The 22,958-nt window shown below is 39.0% G+C and overlaps 1 protein-coding gene across 3 annotated transcripts in view; it reads left to right on the forward strand.

The window, feature by feature from the left end:
• Window positions 1-22,958, forward strand: part of LOC115298397 (guanylate-binding protein 4-like) — a 38,857-nt gene that overhangs the window by 15,063 nt on the left and 836 nt on the right. For 2 of the 3 annotated variants that reach the window (XM_029947145.1, XM_029947143.1), the window contains 8 exons: window positions 1,086-1,366; window positions 2,303-2,515; window positions 3,790-3,892; window positions 4,219-4,412; window positions 5,275-5,443; window positions 5,809-6,002; window positions 19,771-19,838; window positions 21,531-21,537. In XM_029947145.1, the coding sequence (XP_029803005.1) occupies window positions 1,086-1,366; window positions 2,303-2,515; window positions 3,790-3,892; window positions 4,219-4,412; window positions 5,275-5,443; window positions 5,809-6,002; window positions 19,771-19,818 (1,202 nt within the window). In that variant the 3' untranslated portion in view covers window positions 19,819-19,838; window positions 21,531-21,537. Of the gene's footprint in view, window positions 1-3; window positions 75-1,085; window positions 1,367-2,302; window positions 2,516-3,789; window positions 3,893-4,218; window positions 4,413-5,274; window positions 5,444-5,808; window positions 6,003-19,770; window positions 19,839-21,530; window positions 21,538-22,958 lie in introns of all 3 variants that reach the window. The other variant, XM_029947144.1, reaches the window with a different exon arrangement.

A 22,958-nucleotide genomic window follows, 5' to 3' on the forward strand; every position in this document is an offset into this window, starting at 1 on the left:
CAAATTCTGTACCTATATTTTCACTCATACAAAGACCAAGACCCTACGAGAGGGAATCATTGTTACTGGGAACCGTGAGTCACCTTTGTCCCTAAGCATGTCTCTGTATCAGTGTATGTGGTAGAGCTTTGAGTATACTCTGCATTTGTCAGTAATTTTGTTGACATCTGTGTGTAACTATGGAGAAGCAGATACTCATCCATGACAAGATATCCATACATGTTTTTTAATTAGTCTCCGTATGTGAGGGTTTACTGAGACTTAATATATCTTAAGACCCTAATCCTCTAATTATAAAAAGGCAAGATGGAGTTAAAGAGAGAATATCTGTAGATTGAGAAAGCCTATGGGATAACTTCTTTTATTTAAAGATACAGTAGATATTTTGTAAATTTACCTGAGTCCAATCATAAATAGGAAGGTATAAGTTCCTTTAAGCCCGTTGAGAAGGAAAATTATGTCTTAATCTTATCTATAAGGGCATGTTTCAAGGATATGTGACTTATGCAGTCCCGTGTGGAGATGAGCTTACACTCTCTCTCTCTGTTTTGTTTTGTTTTGTTTTATTTATTTATTTATTTTGAGAGAGAGAATTCCAAGTGGTCAGTGAAGTCTGAAGTGTGGGACTTCAACTGACAAACAATGAGATCATGACCTGAGTGAAAATCAAGAGTCGACTACTTAACCAGCTGAGCCACCCAGGCATCCCTCTATCCGTGTTTTGAATTCTTGATCATTTTCAACTAAGAGCCACACAAATTATGTAGCTGGTCTTGTTTGTGTATACTACTTCACCTATATAATCCATTCCTTTTTGTTCTCATGAATGGGAAACTATTTTTTCAGTGACCCATGAACATATTGGTTGTAATTGGTCATTTAAATTATAATATGAAGAAATGGAGAACAAAAAAGAACAGGAAAACAGTGATGCCATTAGAAAGGAATAGATTCCCAAAGAAGAAAATTAAATTTCCTTCTAAATAAGGTGGAATTTTTTGTGATCTTAGAATGATGTTTCATAAAAACTGGAAGCCAATCTTTGAGACCTAGGTATTTATCCTCAAACTTCCTGGTGTATTCAGGGCTGGGGACTCTGTTGAAAGCCTATGTGGATGCCATCAGGACGGGAGAAATTCCTTGCTTGGAGAACGCGGTGATAGCTCTGGCCCAGCGTGAGAACTCCAAAGCCGTGCAGAAGGCAGCCGACCACTACAGCGAGCAGATGGCCCAGCGAGTGAGGCTTCCCACAGACACGCTCCAGGAGCTGCTGGATGTGCATGCGCACTGCGAGAGGGAAGCCATTGCAGTCTTCATGGAGCATTCCTTCAAGGATGACAAACAGGAGTTTCAGAAAAATCTCATGGTAATTGTCTTATGGTAAAAATCTCATGGTAATTTATCACTCCTGATTTCTCCCCTTCTGAAAGGATGCTTAAAGCCTTTATTTTTTATTAAATAGCTCATCTTTTTAAATAGCCTGGATTGTTGTGAAACAGGGCTCTGCAGGGTTACAGTTCACCCTTTTACTATAACATAGGCAATTCGTTAATTTTCTAATGCTTCATTAAAAATTGCCATGAATTCACCAGTTTAAAACAACAAATATGAATAAGTTCACCAATCTGTAGGTCAGAAGTCTGGCGTGGAATGGTCATGTGCTCTGCTCATGGTATCAGAAGGCTAAAATCAAGGTGTCAGCCTGAGTGAGTTCTCATCTGCAGGCCTCTGAGAAGCCTCCAGTTCATTAAGGTTGTTGGCATATCCAGTCCTTTGGATTTCAATTTACAAATTCAAGGGGAAAAGTTCTGTTTTTCTGTCTTCACATACTGGAATCCTTGGTGGAAGAATTCATTAAGGATTCCAAACTCTGTTCAGAGTATTCTTCAGTCATCACTGGGTGGTTGATTTTCTTTGGACACAAAATCCATTTGTAGCAATGCAAATGCTCTAAAGAAATGCTACTTCTGGCCACAATTCAACTTGCTATTGTCTATTATTGATGGTTGGGTCACTGGTAATCATCCTACAGTAGAAGGAAAATTGGAGTTTATGTCTTCCAACCCCATCATTTTATAGATTATAATCCTGAATCCAAAGGAGTTAAGATAACTTATTTGTGTTATTTCCACAAATAACACAGAATTGATCAGGATTAGGACAAAAAGTCTCTTGAGTCCTGGTCCATTACATGTTCCAGTCTACTCATAGGTGATTGGGATGTTTTTTCTAAGAGGACACCATTGGACTTTCCCTTCTAACAGCTTCTTTTTGTTGGATTTCTCCCCCATTTCCCTGGCAGGACACCATAGAGAAAAAGAAGAAGGATTTCTTGCTGCAGAATGAAGACTCATCTGTCAACTATTGCCAGACAAAGCTTAAGCAACTTTCAGAGCCTCTGATGAAAAGTATTTTAAGAGGAACTTTCTGTGTTCCTGGAGGACACAGTCTCTACTTAGAAGCAAAGAAGAAGGTTGAATGGGACTATAACCTAGTGCCCAGAAAAGGGGTTAAGGTGAGGAATAAAGAGGGAGATATAGTCGTCAGAACCCTGGAGTCAAAGGGTGTTTGTTGCTTTTTCTGAAAATCTAAGATCATAGCACCATTTTTGTGGAGAAAGCAGAGCAGAGTGATATCTCCACACTTTTAGTTTTTATCTACAATTAGTTATATATTGTTGAAGAGACTGGAAATATATTTTCAGTGTTCTGGGAATTCTGGGTTAAAGAGAACAATTTTTCTTTATCAAACAATGTGGTCATTTCTTGGCTAAATATAGAGGATGCAAAGAGTAAACACACCTGAAATGAAGACAAATAATTGAGCAAATATATAATTATCATACTTTTAGGAACAGATAGTAAAATAATGGTAATGATTATTGATAATAACAATAATTATAATATTGGCTGATGGGACCTCTGGGTGGCTCAATTGGTTGAGTGTCCAATTCTTGATTTCAGCTCAGGTCATGATCTCTTGGTGATAAAACTGAGCCCTGAATATTGGGTTCCATGCTGGATGTGGAGCCTGCATAAGATTCTCTCTCTCGGTCCCTCTGCCCTTCGCCTGTTCACTCGCTCGCTCTCTCTCACTCGCACTCTTTCTGTCTCTCAAAAAAAACTAGCAGACATGTCCAGCACCCCCTTACTATGCCATGCATATAGTAAGTAACCTATAGTTAAGTATTTTGGTTGGATTGTCAATTTAATGCTCAGAATATTATTATAACTTAGGTACTGTGGTTAGGCAGTTGACAAATGCGATACACGAAGAAGAAAACAAGTTACCCAGAGTCGTACTACCAGCAAGTGGGAAAGCTGGTAGGGCAGTTCGGAGTAATTGGCCATCCATAAAACTGGAAAGGAGCTTAGCAAAGCACTCTGGAAGAGCACTAAGAGTTACAGGATGAAGTATCCATAAATGTTATCCTACTTAAGAAAGGGTAGATGAGCATCCTGGCAGAAAAGAGATTGAGCAAATGTTTGACAAAGCAGGAGTCCCTGTTTATATACTCACTGAAGTGTGCTGGGTGGCCCCCAGGATGGATAGTGGAAGGCTTCACTGGAGAGGATGGAGGGCTACAAAGGCTGCGATGGAAGGTTTCAGGTCTCACAAAAATAAGTCAGAATTTATATTGGAGCCATGGAAGGAAAGTTAGTGAGGGATGGCTAAGCGAATGCAAAGTTCGCAATGTCAGATTTGTGACTTTGTAGAACACTAATTTCCCCCCCAAAAATAAGACAAGCTGTGTTCTGCATGACACGTCTCTGCTCCTTGTTTCCTCAGGCAAATGAAGTTCTCCAGCACTTCTTACAGTGCCAGGTGCCAATAGAGAAATCCGTTCTGCAGGGGGACAAAGCCCTCACCTGTCAGGAGAAGGAGCTGGCAGGTACAGGCGCAGGGCTGAAGGTGCCCAGTGGGTGGGTTCCTGCACTACCTCCAGACAGGATGAGGGCAAAACCTGCATGAACCAAAGGGCTTCCTCTCCTTTTGTGGAACAAAACTGCTAAATATGCATATTAACAATCAGAGTTGTCTTTTTATATCAGGCAGAAAACGGGGGCCACCTCCAGCATATTCTGAAATGTGCTCTTGGTGACCCACGTAATTCAGAGGCTACTCAGCTTCCTTTTCAAAGTCAGTTTGGTATCTGTGCTAAGGAGGGTAGAATGAGACCTGACTGTTGCTTTCTTCTGTCAAACATGTGTGGAACAGCTGAGCGGGCTAAGAAGGAGGCAGCTGAGAAGCAACAGGTGCTGCTAACTCAGAAACACAAGGAGCAGCTGCAAAAAATGGAGGCTCAAGAGAGAAGCTTCAGGGAAAACATAGCCCAGCTGAAAGAGAAGTTGGAGAGGGAAAGAGAAAGCCTTCAGAGAGAGAAGGAAAAAATGCTGATGCACAAGCTGAAGGTAAGTCTGCACAGAGCTTGGGCAGTGCTCCGTGGACAGTGCCCTGGTTCCTGAGGAGGGGAAGAGCCAAAACTAATAGAAAGCATGATCCCAGGGAGAATCATATAAGACATACTACTCATTAAAACCTCAAATCTTTCTGGACCCTGCTGGGACTCTTTAATGGACAGACTCCAAAGGCTTAGGTAGTGAGAATTTGTAGTGTGCAATTAACATCCCTAAGGGTGTTGGGCTGCTGTTTGTGGTGATTGTTAGGATGGTTTCAGTGGACCCCAGTTGAATAGGTCCTTAGTCCACTAGTCCTTAGGATTCTTGGTTCGGCCATCAAACAGACCTAAAAGAACTCCAGCCTATCTTAAAAGTATCAGAAAAATTTGAAATGCAGGATTCCGAAAGCTCTAAAATTTGCTGTATTTGTTTCCAGATCTGTGTGAGTCATTCAACAGAGCACAGAGGAAAAGTAATTCTTTACCTCAATCTGATACTTGATAGCCAGTGTTCTAGAGCGGGTCAGCAGTTCTCATTTGTGTTAGACGTGTGTGTTCATGCTACCTCGGTGGAACTGAGAAATACTTAGAATTAATCCTACATCCCTCACAAGGACATCCTCACTGCTGGAACTCATGTGAGAATAGTTCTCATGTCTGACCTAGCCTGACCCCACCCCACTCTTGGGGAGATGGTGCTGAGGGAATCGTGGGGAAGTGTAAACCACAGATACCCCCACTCTGCAGGATCCACTCATCAAAGAGCCTCTCGGTCATAGTGCAGGAGACATGGTTCTTCACTGCTGAAACCGTTAGACTCAAAACTCTTACTCATGATAATAGAGGATTTTCAAAAGTGAACTCCTTTCCTACAGGTCGAAGAAGAACTTCGTAATGAGGGATTTGAAAAGAAGTCTGAGACGCTGCGTACAGAGATACAGCTACTAAAAAAAGAGATTGAGGCAATTAAAGATAAACATTTGTTGAGTCCATGCCTTGTTGATGTGACTGATGGAGTGTTTGGTGAAGAAATCCTGGATCCTAGTGAGTTATCTGGTGTGGGGGTGAAGGTTCTCAACTCACAATGACATACGTTCAGAATTCCTTTTAGGGATTCATAAAATGAGGGTTTTTTTGTGATGCTGTGAGTTATTTTGGAAGCATGTGTCATATTAGTTTCTTTTAACAAAAGTTTAAAGATCAACAGTGGTTAATGATTACTAAGGCCTGACACACAAAAGACATACTTCATTTTGATCAAATAAAAGAAATGGTAAACAAGATGGTTAAAAGATAAATGTAAGGAAAAGCCGAATTTGCCATTGCAGCAAAACAGATGAAATACTGCAGAATAAAATCATCAGACCTGATGATTGCTTTCTTCTTTCTGTCAAACATGTGTGGAACAGCTGAGCGGGCTAAGAAGGAGGCAGCTGAGAAGCAACAGGTGCTGCTACCTCAGAAACACAAGGAGCAGCTGCAAAAAATGGAGGCTCAAGAGAGAAGCTTCAGTGAAGGCATAGCCCAGCTGAAAGAGAAGTTGGAGAGGGAAAGAGAAAGCCTTCAGAGAGAGAAGGAAAAAATGCTGATGCACAAGCTGAAGGTAAGACTGCACAGAGCTTGGGCAGTGCTCCGTGGACAGTGCCTGGTTCCTGAGGAGGGGAAGAGCCAAAACTAATAGAAAGCATGATCCCAGGGAGAATCATAAAAAACATATGATTCATTAAAACCTCAAATCCTTCTGGATCCTGCTGAGGTCCTTAAATCCGCATGACTCCAGCACTTTCTGTAGTGTTAGTCTTTTTTTTAAATATATTTATTCTCTTTTTTTAAATATATTTATTCTTAAAAGAGAGACAGAGCACCAGGGGACAGAGAGAGACAGAGACACAGAATCTGAAGCAGGCTCCAGACTCTGAGCTGTCAGCACAGAGCCCAACGCTGGGCTCAAACCCACAAACTGTGAGGTCATGACCTGAGCTGAAGTTGGATGCTTAACCGACTAAGCCACCCAGGTGCCCCTCTACTGTTTGTCTTTGAAATGAACAAATGACATCTGCCGATTGGTAGGCTGCTGTTTGTAGTTACTGTAGCCTGTTCTCTTAATGCTTGGATTGGATAGGACCTTAATACTATATACTCTTTAGGATTTTAGTGCAACTATCAGGTATACCTAAACTAGATCTATTGGGTTTTGAAAGTATAATCTTATGCCTGATATGAAATCTAGAATTCTTAAAGCCCTATAATCTGCTGTATTTGTTTCCAGATCTGTGTGAGTTACTCTATAAAGGGAATAATCTTCCCTATTCCAATATGCAGCCTGATAGCCTGTTTTCTTCACATTGTTAGCAATTCTCATTTTTTGTAGATGGTTTTGGCCATGCACCTCAAGCAGAACTGAGACACAGAACCAAACCTGCATTGTTTCCCAAAGGGCATCATTGGAACTGGAACACATTTCTGTAATAGTTCTCAGTCTTGACTCACATCTCCCCACCCTCAGTGAGATGATCCTGAGCAAATTAGGAAGTTAAACGCATAGATACTCTTATCAACAGCTTCAAACACATGGATTTAGTGGAAAAACCCCATCAAAGAACACTATGAAGGTAGAGAAGTTGATGGATATGCTTAACTTAGCTTCTAATGTTAAATGTGAAACCCAACTTGATAACGGGATTTTCCAAAGTGAACTCTCCCTTTTATAAATGCAAGAAAAACTGCTTTTGAAGGATCTAAAATTTTGAAATCACAAACAAAATAAGCTCAGAATTCCTGTTGGGAAATTATAGAATGAGGCTTCTTTTGTTATGCTCTGGTTCATTTTTGAGGTATATGTGTCATGTTAGTTTTATTTAACAAAAGGTTAAAACTAAAATGTAGGTATATAAATATGTGAAGGCCTTACCAAGAAAATATAAACTTCATGCTGATTAAGTTAATTTGAAGAAATGAGTAGCAAATTAAAAGACACAGTGGAAGAAAAGACCAAATTTCCAGTAGCATCAAAACCAATATGATACCACATAATAAAATCATCAAGTATGTGGAAGTTACATGAACAAAATTTTTAAATGCTATGTAAGACACAAAAATTTATAAAAATGGACAGAAATTAAAATGTCAATATTATTTAAGTTAATATGGACATTTAATGTGATCCAAAAACATGTCAAACAATTTTTCAGGAAGTAGAAAATTAATTCTGAAGGTTTTATGTAAAAACCACAAGCAAAAATATCCAAGCAGTTCTGAAAAAAAAAGACAAATGAAAGGGAACTAGCTTTAGCCACATGTTAAAACATCCCAACAATTAACATTGTGGCACTAACATCTGAATATTGAAACAGTCACAAAACAGACTTGAAAGTTTAGAAATCATTGCATGAGGCCCTTGGGTGGTTCAGTTGGTTGAGCATCTGACTCTTGATTTTGGCTTAAGTCATGATCCCAGGGTTGTAGGATCAAGCCCCACCTGGCACTCCATCCACACTGAGCATGGAACCTGCTTGAGATTCTCTCTCTCTGTCTCTACCCCTTTACTCACATTCTCTCTCAGATTAAAAAAATGAAAGAAAACTTTACAAAGTCATGCAGAAGTTCAGCAGATGATAATTGGGCATTTTCTTTTGTGAAAGAATATGGGATATTCAGCAAATGGTGTTTGAACTATAGGCAGCCATGTGAAAAAGAAAAGTTGGGGGTCCCCTTTACATGTAAATTTCAAGATGGTCCAAGTAAATTTCAAATGGTTCAAAGATATAAACATGAAAAATTACACCATAAAATCAAATAATAGGGGGAGTTTAAAAAAATAATATGGGAGTAGGTAAGAACTTCCCTTTTTTTAATTTTTTTTTTAATGTTTATGTTTGAGAAAGAGAGAGACAGACCGTGATCAGGGGAGGGGCCAAGAGAGAGAAAGACACAGAGTCTGAAGCAGGCTCCAGGCTCTGAGCTGCCAGCACAGAGCCCAGTGTGGGGCTTGAACTCACAAATGGTGAGATTACGACCTGAGCCAAAGTCAGAGATTTAACCGACTGAGCCACCCAGGTGCTCAGAAAGGTAGAACCTTTCTAAGTATGATATAATGAAAATAGATAAAAGAAAATATATTTAATTTTTTTGAGTGTTGTTGACACAAAATGTCACATTAGTTTCAGGTGCACAACATAGTGATTTGACAAGCTTATACATTATGCTCTGCTGACCACAAGTTTAGCCAGCATCTGTCACTGTACATTGCCATTGCAATATCATTGACTGTATTCCCTATGCTTTTTATTCCTGTGACTTATCATTCCATAACTGGAAGCCTTTCTCATTCCTTTCACCCACTTTGCCCATTCCCCACAACTCCCTCCCCTCTAGTGGTTACCAGTTCTCTGTATTTATTTGTCTGGTACTACTTTTCATTTGTTTATTCATTTGTGGTATTTTAGATTCCTCTTATGAGTGAAATCAAATCAAAACTACAGTGAGATATCACCTCACACCAGAATGGCTAAAAATCAAAAAGACAAAAAATACCAAGTGTTGGCGAGTATGTGGAGAAAAAGGAACTCTCATCCACTGTTGGTGGGAATATAAATTGGTATAACCACTACAGAAACAGTATGGAGGCTCCTCAAAAAATTAAGACTAGAACTACCATATGATCTAGTAATTCCACTACAGAGTATTTACCCAAAGAAAACTAAAACACTAATTCAAAAAGTCCCCCCCCATGTTTCTTTTAGCATTATTTACAACAGGCAAGATATGAAAGCAATCTAAATGTCCTTTGGTAGATAAACAGATAAGATGTGGTATATGCATACAATGGATTATTACACAACCATAAAAAAGGTTTGAATTGTACCATTTGTGGAATTGTGTGGAATTGTGCCATCCATACCTGGATGGAACTAAAGGGTATTATGTTAAATAAAATGAGTCATACTGAGATAGATAAAGGAAAAGACTGATAAATTCATCTGTCTAAGAAAAAAGTATTCTTCATAGAAAAACTTAAGCAAAGTAAAAATACAAATGGCAAAATGAGAAATTCATTTTAATATATATCAGAAAAAATGATATAATTTATATAAGTGATAAGGATCCCTTTAAAACAATGAGAAAAAGAACAATCCTATCCCCCCAAAATGGGCAAATATATTAGAAGAAATAAAATATATTCAACTTCATTAATAATGAGATGTGCAAGATAAAGTTTTAGAGTTTCATCTCTAAGATGAGCAAAGAAAAACACATTTGATGGGATCCTAGGTTGCCAAGGATTTGGAGAAGAAATAGGAAATTTCCCATATTTTCTAGTAAGTGCAAATTGGAACAATTCTATATCAAGGTATTAAATGCATATATTTTGATCTAGCAAATTCAAATTTAGGAATTTGTCTTATAGATTTAATTATCCATGTGCCAAATGTCATACATACTAGGTTATATGTTACAGCACTTGTGTGTGGCAAAAAATCAGAAAAAAACCCGTCTCTCTGTCAGGTGCTGGTAATAGAAATCATGGGGCATTTTCACAAAAGAGAATTCTACAGTCACTATGATGAAAGGGAAAACTCTATCTGTAGTAATATGAGAAGATCTCTAGACTTAACATAAAGTAAAGAAAAAAACACAAAGATGCAGAAAGTATGCATAGTTGCTACTAGTAAATTTAAATATGAATATATACGTTATTTTATATGTCTCAGGAAAAATATGAAATAAATTAGTAACTCTGGTTACAACTGAGAATGGACCTGAGTAGAAGATGTGATGCTTGAGAGGGTAGCTAACTTTATATCATATATCCTCCATGCCTCCTGCATTTTGTTGTATTGCATGGTATGTATTTTTACATATTCAGAATGCATGGTATGTATTTTTACATATTCAGAAATAAAGACCTAAAACTACTAAAATTAAAACTAAAATAAAAATACCTGGAAAGGGAGCCTTTAGGAACAGGATGCAAGTGGCTAAGCTCCCTGAAGCAGCATGCCTCAGTGCGGTAGGAAGAGCGTGCTGGTTAAAACAGGGAGCTGGAAACCAGAAGATGTGCATCCCAGTCTTGCTTTCATTATGATCCTTCAATGTTCCGGTCTCTGATTTCTTTTTTTTACTAAGAGATAATTGGCATATCACATTATATTAGCTTCGAGTGTATAACATACTGCTTCAGCACTTTTGTATACACTGGGAGATGATCACCCCCAATCTGGTTACCGGCCATCATCGTGCAAAGTTACAATATTTTTTCTTGTGATAAGAACTTCTTAAGTTGTCAGCTTTCAAATATCTACTACACTATTATTGACAATAGTCACCATGCTGTACATGACATCTGATTTCTTTTGATATACAGTCACTTGGGAAGTTTGCTGGAATGCCTTTTTGTTCCAACCCCATGCTTATAAAGGTGGTGAGTTAGAAAATGTTCTTCAGTATCAACCAGATTTTTCTGGAATTCCTGTTCCAGCTGCCTTGTGCTATAGAATGTGATATAGCTAGACTGAGCTACTTGTGATTCTGCAAGCTGCACACGTTATCTTTGGATTCTACATCTTTGTATATTGTATACATCTTCCTAAAACAAGCCTGCCCCATACCACATGCTTGTTATTTGCTGGCCTCTGTCTGTCTCCTAAGTCCTGACTTCCCAAGGTGGCAGACGATCTTTTCCTCCTCTGTGTTCCTTATCATCACCCCTGGCAGGACACTTTTTACATAATTGTGACGTTGAAGTGACCTATTTACAGCCATCTCCCCTCCTCTGTCTCTTGATTTCAGGTGCTCAGTCTTTTTCATCATTGTGTCTCTAACTCCTAGCAGAGAGCCTACCACACAAGCCCCAGACGTTCAAAACTGTTGGAAGAGCTATGGGAGCTGCCCTCCTTTAGGGCCCCAGTTCACTGTGTTTTCACTATGTCAGCTTCTGTGTGGAGTTCTCAACAAGATAGTTTTAGGAACTAGTGCAGAAGGGACTGCTTGAGGCAGAGAAGACATGGCTGCTCCTTTGCACCTGCTGCCCTGTTCTCTCTGAGGGACTAAACAGTCTATGTGCTCCGTGTTCTTCAAACTCCTTCCTGTGACAATTACCCAGGAATGCAGTCACCACATTTGGCTCAGAGGCCAATCATGACATTTAAACAGTTTTTAAAATGCCAGAATACTGCATACCTCTCTAGAGGTGTTTTTTTTTTAACTAGTTCAGGCTACTTCTGCTGAAATAAAATGATGCACTTTTTTGTTTGTTTCCATTGTATCTATTAATGATATTTTTTAAAAACACTAGGAGCACCTGGACGGCTCAGTTGGTTAAGTGTCTAACCTCAGGTTAAGTGTCTGACCTCAGCTCAAGTCATGATCTCATGGCTCTTGAGTTTGAACCTCACATTGAGCTCTCTGCTGTCAGCACAGAGACCGCTTTGGATCCTCTGTCTCCCTCTCTCTCTGCTCCTTCCCCACTCACACGCTCTCTCTCCCTCTCTCAAAAGTAGATAAACATTTTTTAAAATGATGAAAAAAAATTTAATTCTCAGTTCCCCAATGGCTCTCATTCTTCCCTTTTGTCCAAATAGCTCCTGACTCATTTCCTCAGAACCAGTTCATAACTGAATCTGTTCACTGCCATTTTCACAGAAAACACTCAGTGCCAGAGATGTAGGGAAGATGGTTAGATGAGGCAACAGCACTGCCCTGGTCCCACCCATGGGAAGGGTGGGTGGAGAGTCACAGAAGTCAGACAAAAGGGCTGGGAGCCCTGCCCTGATGTAGTCTAAAACTAAAGAGGGCTGGAGAGGAGATAGTGTAAGCCATCAAAGGCTTTAGAGGACATCTCATGGCCTGTGGTCAAACCCAGAAAAACTGACAGCAGAAGAAGAATGAGGAGACCACAGAGGCAGTCTTGCAGAAAGTTTCACAATTCTCCCACATTGGGAAGTGCAGGAAGTCTGGAGGGCACCGAGGCTCACTTGTTTTGGCAGAAAATCTTACTCTGGTGTTGGGAAGTCACAGAGATGCCACGGACACTGAAAGAGGCTACATATGGGGGGATGGACGCACAGTTTCACAAAGCACAGTGGTCACAGACCAGAGAGGTGGGGATCATGATTCTGACGCAGAAACTACAAAATCCAAAAGCAGGGAGAGTAGCCTTTCAGGGAGTAACTCTGTACCAATCATCCATACTTGACCCCAGGTCAACCTGATGAGTTTCACAGAGGAACTGGTAATTTGGGGGGTAAGTGTTGTCACACAAAAAGGTCTTAAACAGCTTGAAGAGAACGGCAGGAAATTCTCCAGGGCTCTCAGGAATCGAGGGCAGTACCAGGGGCTGGGTGGACAGAGGCACAAGAAACAGCACCAAAGAGGTTTGTTGCTCAGCATTCAGTTGGTATGGGGGGAAAGGATCCAGGAGGCAGTTGAAGGGAGCAAAGATGGGGTCCTGAAGGTGAGTCTCTGGGGGCTGGATCAGAGGAAAGACCACACACTGGGCACCAGTGCTGAAACACAACTCTGAACACCAAATGGGGAGGTGATGGATGGGGGTGGGTGAGTGGAACAGCTTTCCGGTGGCCATGACAGGGCCACAGGAAAATATATGGCTGCTAGATCACAGAGGGCTCCTTCCAGCCTGGATGGGAAGGCACAATCTCACAGAGGAAGTCCATTGACATCTGGGTGGTAGAAAGCACATAGAGGTCCTCATATTGACAGTGGCCCTTTTTGCCAAAGTGTTGGCAGACAGGGCAGTTTGATTTGTCTTTCATAACCTTTAGGGCATCCCTGGAAAAGCAGGTATTTTTGATAGGAGACTAACTTCTGAGCCTTCAGGGATTTCCCTGCTCTTTGTGAAAGCTTCCTCTGAAAGGATCCCCATGACCTGGTCTAGGAAAAAGAGGTTTGGTATTGTCTCCCCACCAACATCAACCATATGGGCTACACCTGGGGCCTAAGCCTTCTTGAATTGAGCCCCTGCCCTGGGGAGGAGATGGGAGATTCAGCAGTGATGGGATCATTGCTCCCCTTGATCCTGGAGGACCTCTGTGAAGAAAGTCTGCATTCTTTTCTGTCTGATTCCTTTCACTCAATATGTATGTGAGATTCATCTACCTTTACATATAGCAGGAGTTCATTCATTTTTATTGGAGTATAAACGTATTTATCCATTCTACTGGTGGTAGACATGTGGGTGGATTCCAGTTTGGGGCTGACTTGGAGTCACCAGAGTTTCCATTGGCCATGGGGGGAGGGTCTGAGTGGTCTGATAGGATTCTCATCCTCCCCATCTTCAGTCTCTCCCTGCTCTGGCAGCAGGGGTTGCAGTGGGGGTGGTTGCTGCTGCTGATTCTGCTTTTTTTCATTTGGGCATGGTGGTTGTTGCAATGGTTGCAGTGGGATTTGGAGGTCAGTGGTGAAGGGCAAAAGTATGCTTTTTTGTACAGGAATCAATATCTCCTGAAAATGATGCCCACAGGCTGACAAGGTGATGGAATCTACACAGTGTTCATACAGCCATCAGACAGTGACACTATGATCAGTCTTCATTTCTTCATTCTCTCTAAAATCTTTTTTAAACATTTTTATTCTTTTATTTTTTAATTTAAATTTTAGTTAACATACAGTGCAATAGTGGTTTCAGGAGTAGAATTCAATAACTCATCACTTAAATACAATACCAAGTGCTCATCGCAAGTGTTCTCCTTAGTACCCATCACCCATCTAGCCCATCTCCCACCCACCTCCTCCCATCAACCCTCAGTTTGTTCTCTATTGTTAAGAGTCTCTCATGGTTTGTTTACCTCTCTTCTCTTCCCCCCACCCCTTTACATATGTTCATCTGTTTTGTTTCTTAAATTCCACATGAGTGAAATCATATGATATTTGTCTTTCTCAGATTGACTTATTTTGCTTAGGTTAATACATTCTAGTTCCTTCCACGTTACTGAAAATGGCAAAATTTCATTCTTTTTGTAGCTGAGTAATAGTCCATTGTGTATATACATACCACCTTTTCTTTATTCATCAGTCACTGGATATTTGGGCTCTCTCCATAGTTTGGCTATTGTTCATAATGCCGTAAACATTGAATCTCTATTTTTATATCCTTTCAGTAAATACTTAATAGTGCAATTGCTAGATAGTAGGTAGTTCTATTTTTAGTTTTTTGAACCTCCAAACTGTTCTCCAGAGTGGCTGCAACAGTTGCATTCCCACCAACAGTGCAGGATGGTTCCTCTTCCTTTGCATCCTCACCAATACTTGTTGTTGCCTGAGTTGTTATTTTAGCAATTCTGACTGGTGTGAGATGGTATCTCATTATGGTTTTAATTTGTATTTCCCTGATGAGTGATATTGAGCATCTTTTCATGTGTCTGTTAGCCATATTGTTCTTGTGTTAGGAAAAGTGTCTATTCATGTCTTCTGCCTGCTTCTTAACTGGGTAGTTTGGTTTTTGGGTGTTGAGTTAGATAAGTTCTTTATATATTTTAGATACTAAATGTTTATCAAATATGTCATTTGTAAATATCTTCTCCCATTCCATAGGCTGCCTTTTAGTTTTGTTGATTGTTTCCTTCACTGTACAGAAGCTTTGTATCTTGATGAAGTCCCAATAGTTCATGTTTGCTTTTGTTTCCCTTCCCTTCAGTCATGTGTCTAATAATAAGGTGCTCTAGCCAGAGTCAAAGAAGTTTCTGTTTATGTTCTTCTCTAGAATTTTGATGGTTTCCTGTCTAACATTTAGGTCTTTCATCCATTTTGAATTTACTTTTGTGTGTGGTATAGGAAAGTGGTCTACTTTTATTCTTCTGCATGTTGCTGTACAGTTTTCCCAGCCCCAAATGTTGAAGAGACTCTTTTTTCATTGGGTGTTTGTTCCTGCTTTACCAGAGATTAGTTGGCCATATAGTTGTGGATCCATTTCTGGGTTTTCTGTTCTGTTGCACTGATCTATGTGTCTGATTTTGTGCCAGAACCATAGTGTCTTGATGACTACAGCTTTGTAGTATGGCTCTTAATGGAAAAGCATTCAGTACTTACAGATTAGAAGAGCAAACATAGTTAAAATGTCTATACTAACCAAAGCAATCTACATATTTTAATGCAATCTCTATCAAAATACCACCAGCATTTTTCACAGAGCTACAACAAACAATCCTAAAATTTGTATGGAACCACAAGTGACCCCAAATAGCCAAAACAATCTTGAACACAAGACTGAAGGCATCATGATTCCGGATTTCATTCTCTCTAAAGTCTTTAGGGCACAGCTCTGTTTTCTTAACAATTGTGAGTCAAAGTTTAGCCACCTTCTACTTTCCTCAGCCAAAACCATTGGAGTGAATGTTCAGTAGTTGAATAAGTCCCTGTGACCCATTGATATCACTCAAAGGAATGCATCTCATACTGTCTGAATGGATGTTCTGGTAAAGGAAAGAAGCAAGGATAAGCCCTACTTCCCCATATGCCCTTCTCCCTAACGCATATCACCAGCACTCATCATATACATTATCTTCAGTCTCAACAGCTGCCTCTTCCTTCAGGACATACTTTTTATCAAGTAACACCTTAAGCATTAGGAAACATACTGGCTGCAGTGACTGATAACCACAGAGGGGAAAAGAATGAGAAACAGTCAATAAAGCAGTGTTTGCAAGAAATGATAACAGTTTAGAGATGTGGAAAGGATTATGAGTGAGGTAAGGACAATAGAATAGAGTAAAAAGGATCTTCACCACTTTCATGTTTAGTCATAAACTGCCTCTTGTAATAACTTTTATAAACACCCAAAGGTAAGCCTCCTGGTAAAATGTCTCTTATGTAATAGTAAATAATATATAATTGTTGAATGTTTGAAGTAATCAAAGAACAGTTTCAAGCACATCTTGGACAGTTTTGTAAGAAGACAGGTTAAGCCATTCTTATATATGGTATTTGGATAAAGTAAGATGTCAGTTGCTTGGCCATTTCTACATTACTATTTGTTTCCTCAAACTTAATCTACAGCCTACTTTATTTCATGCCAGCTTCTCACCTCTTAGGTTGGACTTGAATAGCCCTTGGAAATGTATTTATTAAGAAAACTCTTCAATGTTGGCTGTTGGTCTAGAAATTAAAAGAAAAATAGATCAGTCTTCTCTCCAGGAATATACGAAATAGGTTAATGAAGCTTAGGAAAGCTGATAAGACCATTTCAGTGGTCTCCTTTGGCCTACCCAGTGTCTGCATGGCCAACAGCAGGGGGGAACATACCAGCACAGGAAAATTATATTACATTTTGCTTGACCCCAGTATAAATAATCTGTGTGATTAAAACAGGATTCACTATGAGGATAATGCACACAAAGTGGCAGGCTAGAAGCTCCAAGCCCTTGTACCCTGATAAAGACATTAAAATAATAACAATAATAATAATTAAATGACTAAAATAATCTTATAGGACCTCTAGAAAACAAAGTAAATACAACAGCCAATTGAACCCCCAATCAAGAAAAAGCTACATTGCACTTTCCCCAAGATTAAGGAATGAACATCAACCAATGTAATTTATGACATTAACAGAATGGAGGGGAGAAAAATAATAGTCTCAATTGATACACAAAAAGCATCTGACAAAATTCAACATATTTTCATGTTAACAACCCTCAACAAAGTAGAAATAGAAGGAAACTACCTGCAGGAAACAACGGCCATAAAGAAAAAACTCACAGCTAATTTCACACTCAATAGGGAAAGGTAGAAAGCTTTTCTCCTAAGATTGGGAACAAGACAAGGATGCACTCTTTTACCAGTTCTATTCAACATAGTCTCAGAAGTCCTGGCTGTAGCAATTGAAATATAAGACATCCAAACTGGAACACAAGAAGTAAAATTATCTCTCTTTGCAGATGGCATGATCCTCTTTTCTGGATTTATTGAGATCTTTTTGACATATAACATATGTACATTTAATGTGTGTAATGTGATTACTAGTTACATGTATATTTTATAAAATTATTACCACAATAAGATTAGTTAACACCTCTATTCTTTTATATAATTGTGATTTCTTTTGCATGTGTGGTGGTAACACTTAAGGTCTACTTTTAACAACTTAGAAGTATGTAATACAGTATTTTAATTATAGTCACCATATGGTACATTAATTAGATGCCATATCTTATTTATCTTATATCTGAGAATTTCTACCCTTTGACCAGTATCTTTCCATTTCTCCATTATACTCTCTATATCTTAGACCTTGCCTTTTTAAGATTCCATATGTAAGTGAGAACATATACTATTTATCTTTCTCTGTCTGACTTATTTTATTTAACATAGTGCCCTCAGTGTTCATCCATTGCAAATTACATGATTCCCTTATTTTTTGTGGCTGAATAATATTCCATTTCATTGTCTATACACGATAGTATACACACACACACACACACACACACACACACACAACCACGCACACACACACTCATCTTTTTTATCCATTAATCCATTGATAAACACTTAGGTTGTTTCCACATTTTGGCTACTGTGAATCATGCTGCAATGAACCTGGGGGTCATGTATCTCTTCAAGATAGTGCTTCCATTTCATTCAGAAGTATACCCACAGTGGGATTCCTGGATCATATGGTAATTCTATTACTAATTTTTTGAGGAACCTCCATATTGTTTTCCATTGTGGCTCTACCAATTTACATCCCCACCAACAGTGCACAAGTGTTCCCTTTTCTTCACAGCTTTGCCAACACTTGTTGTTTCTTGTCTTTTTGATAATAGCCATCCTGACAGATGGGAAGGGGTATCTGATTGTGGTTTTGACTTGTGTTTCCCTCATGGTTAGTAACATTGAGCATCTTTTCATGTATCTATTGACCATTTGTATGTCCTCTTGGAAAAATGTCCTACAACCCTTTTTAAATCTGATTTTTTACTATTGAGCTGTAGGAAGTTTCTTCTATATTTGGATATTAACCCATCACCAGAGAGATGGTTTGCAAATATTTTCTCACATTTCATATGTTGCCATTCTATTTTGCTGATTGTTTCTTTTGCTGTGCAGAAGCTTTTTAGTGTGATGTCATCCCATTTATTTTTGGTTTTGTTGATTGAGCTTTTGGTGTTATCCAAAAAAAATCTTTACCAAAACCAATCTCAAGGAGCTTTTGACCTATCTTTCCTTCTAGTGGTTTTATAGTTTCAGGTCTTGCATATAATTCTCTAATCCATTTTGTGAAAGGATTGAGTGGTGTGAGGTAGAAGTTCAATTTCATTCCTCTGCATGTAGTTATATAGTGTTCTCAACATCATTTAGTGAAGACACTATGTAGTCCTTTCCCCACTGAACTTTCTTGGCACCCATATCAAACATCACTTGATCGTAGGTACATGGGTTTATTTCTGGATTCTCAGTTCTATTTCATTGGACCATATGCCTTTTTATCCTGGCATCACACTGTTTTGATTACTGTAGTTTTGTGATAAAGTTTGAAATCAGGAAATGTGATACCTCTAGCTTTGTTCTGCTTTCTCAGGATCGCTTGCTTTGTTTATTTGGGATCTTTCAGGGTTCCACATAAATTTTAGGATTATTTTTTCTATTTCTGTGAAAAATATCATTGGAATTTTTATGGAGATTGTATTGTTTGCTAAAATCTGATTTAGAACTTTTGCCTCCTTACTTATAATTGACATAAACCTTTTTTTATATACATCTGTGGTCATATTTAGTATTAAGGACTTTCTCAAATAATGTTAGATACATACTTTACTTTTTTATTTATATTATTTTTGAGAGAGAGAATGAGAAAGAGAAAGAGAGTGAGCAAGCAGGAGGGGCAGACAGAGAGGGAGACAGAGAATCCCAAGCAGGCTCTGCACTGACAGCCTAAAGCCCAATGTGGAGCTTGAGCTCACGCACCATGAGACCATGACCTGAGCTGAAACTAAAACTCAGACACTTAACTGTCTGAGCCACCCAGGCACCCCAACATGACTTATTTTTGATGCCCAAGAAGAATTTATTTTTTTAATTTTTTATTTAAAAAAATTTTTAAATATGTATTTATTCTTGAGAGAGGAACAGAGTGTGAGCAGGAGAGGGGCAGAGAGAGAGACACACACACAGAATCTGAAGCAGACTCCAAGCTCCAAACTGTCAACACAGAGCCTGTCGTGGGACTTGAACCCACAAACCGTGAGATCAGGACCTGAGCCAACATTGGACATTTAACAGACTGAGACACCCAGGCACCCTCCAACAAGAATTTATATAAAAACTGTTGTTACATGTTTATTTGTAGAAATCACAATTAAATCATCTGAATCTTGAAGTTTTATTGTAAGGAATTCTCATTGATTCAATTTCTTTAATAGATACTAGACGTTTCCGGTTTCCAGAGACAGGAAGCACAGATTCCCTAAGGATATCATTGTGCGTGATGGTGAGTAAGTCCACTAATCCTTCCAGCTCTTGTTCCTAAAACCTGTATATTAACCTTTTGGAGGCACAACACTATATAAAGCCTATAGGTTTAAGGTGTACGTATACTGACTAAAGCAGAGACATGTAGAAATTCAGATACTGTGTTAGATCTTTCCTTTTCTTCTCTAGGGTAGCTTATATGGATAGTTAATACCCCAAATATTAAACTCTGTCCTCTTTAATTGTGTGAGCTTCCTGATGCCACCCAAAATGGCAAAAAGGAAATATTAAGCCAGAGGAATAATGGTTTTCCCTTTATAAATCAGACTTGAAGAGGCTTTGAATGTGTCCTGTTTAATAATGAGACCCCACATTTAAGTCACAAATTTAACAATTCCTTGACTTACAATAGATCATTCCTGACAAGTGTTGGAATGTGTAAAAGAACTGTACTTGAGATAGGAGCACTTGTACATGCCTTTAGTACACCACAGCAGATCGGCTACAGAGAGGGTCTCACCAGCTGACTTGTTAAGGTGTTCTCCTGATTTAGTTTCTGGAAGACGAGTGAGGGGTTTGTCATATTAGTACATTAGTACATTTACTTGAACCTGTCATAGGGGAATCAGAGCAGTCTGCATCTGTGAAGGGTCCTCCTGAAAAAAGAATGAGCAAAGTCTAAGACTCCACCTGTGGTCACCATCAGAGATATGGCACAGGCCGTCTTACCATGCGTGAGGGTGGTTGAAGGGAACTGGGCATGTGACTTTTACCTCTTTGGAGAATGGGCACAAAGACTCACTTAGAGTAGCTTGAAAGACGCTTTTGTGAGCTCATAAATGTGTTATACTAGCACTGTCCAAATCTTACTAGAGACTCTTTCCTGAATATCCATCCTGCAATTTAAAATCCTCTGTGATTTCAGTTTTCCATCTAAATCTATGTTTTTGGTGCAGTAAGACAGAACTTAAGGCATACTTTCTCTCTAGTGATGCAATTTTCAATCCAACATGTAGGAAGGTTTATCACAGCCAAACCTATAGGCAAATTCCATTGCCTTACATTTTATGTAGTTCTGAATTACTCTTCGCTTAGTCTGTGTTTTTCAAAGTCCAGAAAATGCAAGTGATTTTGATTTTGGATTGTTTTTACTCCTTTGTCACAGTTGCAAAACTCTCCAGTTCTAAAATTCCCTAAGCATGTGAATTAAACGGCTATTATTTTTTAAGACACTCAAGTTTTTAACTGAACAGTTGCAATCACCATGTTTCTGAACTGAAATTGTTTCATGTCTGTGCTTTTCTGGTACATTTGCAGCTTTGTGGTTTTTCACCAAACTGTGTAGCAGGATGTTAAATGAGACTCTTCCTGTCTGAGAACTTCCGCTGTGCACCAAAGATGAATGCACAAGGTGCCTAAGAACCACAATTTCTAAAACAACATCGTACCCATTTGGAGGGAGTTAAATTTACCTCATCCTTAATGAGCCCATGGCTAGGGTGCACTACAGTGGAGTCCTAGCATTTGCTCACTAACCATTGTATATTTCCTCATTTTCTTCCTTTGGTCTAAAATACATTTCCTCCAGTTTTTCTTTGCAGCAATCTGAGTTATCCTTCAAGATCCAGCAGTAATGGCACCTCCTCTTGAATCCATCTAAAATCCTTCTCAATATAATTAATTGTTACTTTTGCAGACAACCAAGCACTTTATTTTTAACATTATCTTAACAGTTGTTACTTCTCATTTAATGGTAAAATATTTGGGGGTTCTTGGATGGCTCAGTCTGTTGGGCATCTGATTTCAGCTTGCGTCATGATCTCACTGTTCGTGGGTTCAAGCCCTGCATCCGGCTCTGTGCTGACAGCTAGGATCCTGAAGCCTGCTTTGGATTTATCTCCCCTTCTCTCTGCCCCTCCCCTGCTCACACACTCTCTCTCTCTCTCTGTCTCTCAAAAATGAATAAATGTTAAAAAATTTCTTTTGATGGTAAAATATTCATCCTCTTCAAGATAGAGATTAGCCAAAGAATTTTTCTTTGTTTTTAAATACATAAAAACCATGGAAATGATAGTTTTGAAGGCCTGGGAGGCATATAATAATGACAAATAGGCAAAATATAAAGTGATTAGCTTTTGTTAGCAGCCTTTAGTCGAACTGATGATAAAGTCTCAATTTTGAAAATTCCTTAACTTTAAATGAACTATCCTGGCAAGGCTTGATGACATGTATAAAGATACTGTAAAAGTGGAGACTAAAGAGCTGCTGGGTGACTCAGTCAGTTAAGCATCTGACCTCTGACTTCAGCTCAGGTCATGATCCCAGGGTCATGGGATCGAGCTCTGCATCAGACTCCACAGCTTGGAATTCTCTGTCTCCCTCTGCCCTCTTCCCTGCTTGTGCTCTCCATCTCTCTAAAAAAAAATAATAAAAAAAGTGGAGATTAAAAAATTTTTCTTCTTCACTATCTTGAACCAGATATCACAGAAAATAAAGGTAGACCAAACTAGCCACCTATTATTTTAATTTTACAGATGGGATCTTTGAATCAAGGGCAAATATGCTCTTTCCAGTTAGCCTCACTGCAGGACGTCGAATCTGTTCCTGGAGTAATAGGGTCAGGGCAAGCTGAGGAGTGGCCAAGAAGCTAGAATGGTAGATGCTGATAGTCACCATCAAAGATGAATCATGAAACAAGTTATACTCAATTCGGATGGAGTTGAGGAAAAGTCACAGCCAGCTGAACCTGTGCTGAGGGAAATGAACAGAGGGACATCATGGCCTCTCAGAGCGATCCTTTTGTCTTTTCCACATTCACAAATATTTAATGCCAGCATCTAGAACCCAGGTCATAGAGGAGGCTCTTCCTTCTGATATCCATCAGACAAATATAAAAACCACCTAAATTTTAAATTCTGTCTTTCTCCCCAGTCTCAAAAATACTAACTGCTGAACTAAGGGCAGCTCTTTTTTCTATTGGCTCAGCCCACACTGTGATTATGAACAAGATGACATATTTATTACAGCTTATTACAGCTATCTCACTAAGCTGATTTACTTACTCAAATTTGTGCAGTAACAATTTCTTCATATATATATATATATATATATATATATATATATATATATATATATATAT

The sequence above is a fragment of the Suricata suricatta genome, chromosome 8 (genome assembly GCF_006229205.1).
Source record: "Suricata suricatta isolate VVHF042 chromosome 8, meerkat_22Aug2017_6uvM2_HiC, whole genome shotgun sequence".
In the NCBI taxonomy this organism is placed as follows: domain Eukaryota; kingdom Metazoa; phylum Chordata; class Mammalia; order Carnivora; family Herpestidae; genus Suricata; species Suricata suricatta.